The sequence below is a fragment of the Electrona antarctica genome (assembly GCF_951216825.1).
Source record: "Electrona antarctica genome assembly, chromosome: 9".
Lineage (NCBI taxonomy): Eukaryota > Metazoa > Chordata > Actinopteri > Myctophiformes > Myctophidae > Electrona > Electrona antarctica.
Genome location: NC_136790.1, coordinates 48,898,890 through 48,904,889, shown reverse-complemented (window position 1 = coordinate 48,904,889; position 6,000 = coordinate 48,898,890). Strand labels below are relative to the sequence as shown.

The 6,000-nt window shown below is 44.4% G+C and overlaps 1 protein-coding gene across 1 annotated transcript in view; it reads left to right on the top strand.

Annotated features, from left to right (window-relative positions):
- The window catches only part of LOC306930406 (cadherin-22-like), a 161,296-nt gene that overhangs the window by 56,186 nt on the left and 99,110 nt on the right, over nucleotides 1-6,000 (top strand). Inside the window, exon 2 of the mRNA XM_079511359.1 lies at nucleotides 527-1,686. Within this exon, the coding sequence (XP_079367485.1) occupies nucleotides 1,459-1,686 (228 nt within the window). The 5' untranslated portion in view covers nucleotides 527-1,458. The remainder of the gene's footprint in view (nucleotides 1-526; nucleotides 1,687-6,000) is intronic.

Sequence of the window (6,000 nt, the reverse complement as noted above, 5' to 3'; positions counted from 1 at the left end):
GAACCGCTTGGTCCAGATAATCCCGACCAGAAAGCCCAACCCGTTTTTGTTGTTGCTGTACATCAGATAGGCATAGGAAAGTGCTGGGTGTGTGTAACGGACAGATGGTTTTAGGGGAGAGGCATTGTGCTATTTATCAATGTTTATGGCCACAGTGATGTACATTGAATAAATCACACAGTGAATTTCGCTGTGTTCACATTATAGCACTGAAATGACATGGGCAGCATGCGTGATGTATAATGGGGAAATCTGTACGTTTATAAAAAAAATTGAGATGCAATAAATCATTCCAACACTGTGAAGTGCTTGCAGATTTATCAGGTTGATAAAGTGATGGAACCCCCTAGTAAAATAAAGTATGTATGTATGCGTGCGCGTGTATATAATATACACACGCATATATATATATATATATATATAATGGATTATACGCATATCTATAATGGATTATACACACGCATGCAGGCACGCAAGCACAATCTAACATTTCCAGTAACAGCTCTTCTCTTTTCCTCTCTTACAGGTGTGCTTCCTTCTAATCACTGCCTGGACAAACAAACTCACTTGACCTCACAGCCAGAGCAACGCCAGCGGACTCTGCAACAGTGAACACCCCAGACAGATGGAAAACGCCCTCGGGGTAGAGCTCTCCAAGATCAATCGGTGTCAGCAAAAATAAAAATCAACTAACTGCTTCTCCACTCAAGAATTCAGGAGGCAGACGGGATTGTTTGTGAGACACCAAGCTCTGGAACAGTTTCAGCGTTTTAGTTACTGAAAGGACCTCGGTCATCATTCGTCTCATGTGCTCATGGAACCGTGCAAATGATCCTGAGGGATCAACGATTTTTTTTCTTTTTTTACAGTATATTATAAGTCATATTTTTGACAGCACATAGACATACCCAAGGATGGATGAAGGCTGGTATTTTCGCTTAGGGAGGTTTCTCTCTATGCCGTTCCCATTTCCATATTCCATTTATATCAGTGATACACAGTGAAATTACCTGTGGCCACATAGCACTGAGGACAAACTTTTCTCTCCCGTTCTCTTGACTTCAGAAACTTCTGCTGCAAACAGCAAATGCCCCCTTGTAGCCTCTAACAGGGCAGTGAAAGGACTAATATAGACTAAGAATGACTGGCTGTGTCTCACTGAAGACTCTCACAGGACAACTATTCTATATCCAACAGACTCATGGAGAGCATGCATGACCTGCCCTTTGAGCAAACCCATGGCCAGAACCACTCGAGACTTTAGAATGTTCCAGAATCTTGTGGATTAGCGTGGAATCAAGACCTGTCTGCCCAGCTGGAGTTGTGGCAATTTAATAGATAACAGACAACAGCTTTTATATGTATGCACATATAAATACAAAAAGACTATTCCTGTTTCTCTCGCTCCTACATCACATGTAGAGCCGAGCAGGAGAGCAATTCCCCCCCCCTCTTAAAATGGCTCTGTGCTGGACAGTAAGAGCTTGGACAGTGTTTGTAGCACTTGCTATTCTTAGTTGTACTTGTTGCTGGTGTGAGGCGTCAAGGACTAGTGCTTCAGCCCCAGGAGGGAGTAGCCTGGAACAGGGCTCCATGTCCCATGAACGAGTGAAGAGAGGATGGGTGTGGAACCAGTTCTTTGTTGTGGAGGAGTACACTGGAACGGAGCCCCTCTACTTAGGAAAGGTAAGGCATGTTTTATGTGGTGGAAAGTAACTGGTAAGTGCATTCACTTAAGTACTGTACTTAACACATTGATTTAATTGACGTTCTGTCAAATCCAACGCTTCCGTGCCGAAGACGTAATTAAAAGTAGTAAAAATCACACCCGTGAACACCCCAGAACGTCCAGACCCACATGAACGAGCCCAGGGGGCTGGGCCGGTTCCAGCAAGCTGCCCCACATCCGAAACGGTTGAAAAATGACAGAGTTACCGTGTGGGGGTCCCCAGGGGGTCACTGTACTGTACTGTACTGTACTGTACTGTACTGTACTGTACTGTACTGTACTGTACTGTACTGTACTGTACTGTACTGTACTGTACTGTACTGTACTGTACTGCCAGGGACACAGCCAGGGACATACAAAGCTCTGTATAGGAGTGGTTCAAAAAGCGCTTTGGACAAAACCTCTTAACTCCATTGGATTGCTTTGTTACCAAAATGTAATGTTTTCTTAATTTCCTGTGTGTGTGTGTGTGTGTGTGTGTGTGTGTACTCAATACTTAAATCTGAGAGTGGATTTAGAACATGTTTGGTCAATTTCTGGGTCGGTTTACATATTCCAATGTGCACCTGTTTCAATTGCTGACAAGAACTGATTTTCAAGCTTGAAAATCTGTCGTCAGATACGGCAAGCAACACCTGCACAGAATTAATTTAAGCTTTAGAGTCGGGGGGGGGGGGGGGTACTGTCAGCCAATGTCCTGAGTAAGTGTGACATTAGTGTGACATTTTCCTAATGTCATCATGGATAACGAATGCATGTCAAACCACAGCTGACTGCTGTTGGCACGCGTGCCGTATTTTCAATTTGGGAATGTTCGCACCACTCCGCCGAACCCTTGTCTCTCCTCGTTGGCGTCTCGGTCATGAGACTGGATGAGCTGATGAGACTGGACGGAATGTATGATTCAGTTGGCTTATATTTGACGTGATGTGAAAAGATGGAATATTGATGCCGACAGAGACCCAGACACGCGGATGAGTCCCAGTCGCACACGTGCCGATCTTGTGGGCGTTCGTTATACGTTTTTCAACTATGGGCTTGGCAACATTCATGCGTACATTTGTAATTCTCTACATTGTTACAAAATGCATGTTGGTGATGTGCTCCACAGCAGGCTGGGCGTTTCTAATTACACCCCTGTCAATGTTATTTTGCATGGCTGTGTTGTTGAACTTATACACGGCTTAACGTCGAGAAAGTTATACGACTGACCCACCCAGGTGATGGCAATAATACTAATGACCATAGGCGTAGTCTTACCGTGCAACACAGCAGGGGGAAGGGGGGGACAAAAATGTATTAATATAATATAATGACCCAGAGTTGTTCTCCAAGGTACCAGGGCACGGCCAAGAATATCAATACAGTGTGAGAGAGGGAGAGAGAGAGAAACACACAATCACACACAAGTATTAAATGCATGCGTCACGCCTCCGACAATCTCTGTCCATTTACAACAAGCGGTTTTTTTTTCACGTGTTAATTATTTCACTCCAACTGGGCAACGTTGCCAAGCCTGTCTGTCTCACAGTACAGCCACCATTACTCTGCTAATGGAATATGATTTCCCAGTAAACGCTCCCTCGTATCAGTACGTTCAGTACATTTGGATAATGAATCCTGTTGGACCGAACTGCTCCCACGACTCTCACTTTCCCCCCTGTCTACTTCCCTAATGTGCTCCGTGACAAATGCAGAGAGAGGTATAGGCATTATGAAATGTATGGGAATGTCATTTTGCTGAGATATGGCGGTGTCAGATATGGAAACCACTAAAAAGGCCACTTCACCCCTTTTGCAACCAGATTATTTTAATGATGTTTGGGAACACTTTCCCTTTTATGTGTGTAATATGTGTTTTTAGATATTTTAGTATTTCAAATGCCTGATGACTCATCAGGCATTGATCTCACTTCCTTCCTGGACTACATTGTCTCAGTCAGGCAAACCTGCAGAGACAACATGACCAAAGCAATATGGTCATTGTAGTAATCCAGCAATCCAGTCCCCTATAAACACACAGACTTGATTATTGTTCTGGCCATTATAGGGTGCAAATTTCAAATTGTGCTACTGTTATCTACTGCGAATACTATTATCATTGAGTGACTGCAGTTTCTTCCAGAGGTGAAATGTTCCTTTAAAGCTCACTTTTCAAGAAGTTGTTCTTGAGTTGCAGGAGGACTAGGTTAAGGTTAGGGAAAAGGTTAAAGTGTGTCTTGTCTGTGTCACAGCAGGCAGTCTATGTATTGAAGGTTTGTTGTGCTTTATGTATTGGCCTAGCCCTCCAGCCAGTATTGACTTGTTCTGGGTTGACGTCCTTATTTCATCTTTGTCTGAATAGAAAAAAAAGAAAGAACCATTTCCGTATCTAAGAAAACCTTGCCTGCAGTCATTATAAACTGCTATGAGCAGAAGGTTAAAGGAGAATTCCATGCTAGAGGCTTTCTTACTTTTATTTGTAGTTGTTACGTCCCCACCAAAGAGGTCCAGGTATTATTTTGTGCAAAAGTGCATTATTAGCTATTATTGGGGGTTTTCTAGTAGTGTATGTACGGATGTCAGTCCGTGTTTGGGTTGGCTATGGATGTCCACATGGAAGGAAAGCAGACCATAGGCAGACATCTGTCTTTGCAGATGGTCTGTGGTCTGTGCAGCAATAGGTCTTTCTTGGTAACTGTCTGTGTGACCTGTCCATGAGAACTGTCTGTGTGTCCTGTCTGTGTGACCTGTCCATAATAACTGTCTGTGTGTCCTGTCTGTGTGACCTGTCCATGAGAACTGTCTGTGTGACCTGTCTGTGTGACCTGTCCATGAGAACTGTCTGTGTGACCTGTCTGTGTGACCTGTCCATGAGAACTGTCTGTGTGACCTGTCTATGTGACCTGTCCATGAGAACTGTCTGTGTGACCTGTCTGTGTGACCTGTCTGTGTGTCCTGTCCATGAGAACTGTCTGTGTGACCTGTCCATGAGAACTGTCTGTGTGACCTGTCCATCAGAACTGTCTGTGTGTATATTGCAGCCTTACAAGCATTTAAACATGTCTGTTTTAATTAGAATATATACTGTTAAAACATATCTGAAAGTCAAACAGAGATGTCCAACTGGCTTTTGCCTTTGCCAACTAAAATGTACTGTATAAATAGCAATGGACGAGTGTGAATCTCGCAGTTAGGAATGGGTATGGACATCAGTGTTCGCTGAACATATAGAGATTAGAGACATGTTATTCTTCAGTTACTGGGTGTGATGATATCACAGTCTTTGATAGCAAATCTGTCTCCGTGTGCATGTGCGTGCGTCACACACACACACATGCACACAAACACGTATGCACACGTGCAGCGCACGCAAGCCTTCTTCAGTAATTCTCCCCGCCGTAATGATCCAAGCTATAATTAGTCAAATCTCGGTCCAGCTGTGACATCACATGGCACATTATCAAAGAGGTACAAAGTGGCTTTAGAACGGAGAAGGGAAAGTGCACGGCTGTTGGGCATGAAGGGCTTTCACCGATCCACATCTCCTGGAAAGATGAGAGAGAAATGTAGGTTGCTCTGGTTTGTTATCTTTCAAATACTGTTATTACCTCATGATGTTTCTTGCCTCGCTCCCACTCTCTCTCTCTCTCTCTGCCTTCCTCTTGGCCGCCCTCTCCCTCATATGGACGGACCAGCCTGTTCTTTCGGTCTGAGGTTCCACATTTTCTCCTTTGTGCCAATCGCCGTGCCCCGTATTCTTTCCTCGTAATCTCTCCTCTTTTGTCTTGTGGTCTCGCTTCACTGCCACTTTCTTGCCTTTTACATCTCAGACTCCCGAGTTCAACGTGCCCGTTCCCTTCCATCTCTGCACCTGTCGTGTCTCTGATACAGTCACCTCGTTAGCACCGTTGGCAGTTAAGATCAGAGAGCTTGACAAGCACAGCAGTGAAATGTGGCAGAGATACTCCTGATTACACAGACTTGGATATAAGACGGCCAATTTGCCTTCACTCTGAGACCCTGTAAACCCACAGATTCAGTGTAAGCTTCATTCTGCTGAATCCATATAAAAATAAACGGTATCACTCTTCTCTTCTCTTCTCTTCTCTTCTCTTCTCTTCTCTTCTCTTCTCTTCTCTTCTCTTCTCTTCTCTTCTCTTCTCTTCTCTTCTCTTCTCTTCTCTTCTCTTCTCTTCTCTTCCCTTCCCTTCCCTTCCCTCCTCTCCTCTCCTCTCCCCTCCCCTCCCCTCCCCTCCCCTCCCCTCCCCTTCCCTTCCCTTCCCTTCCCT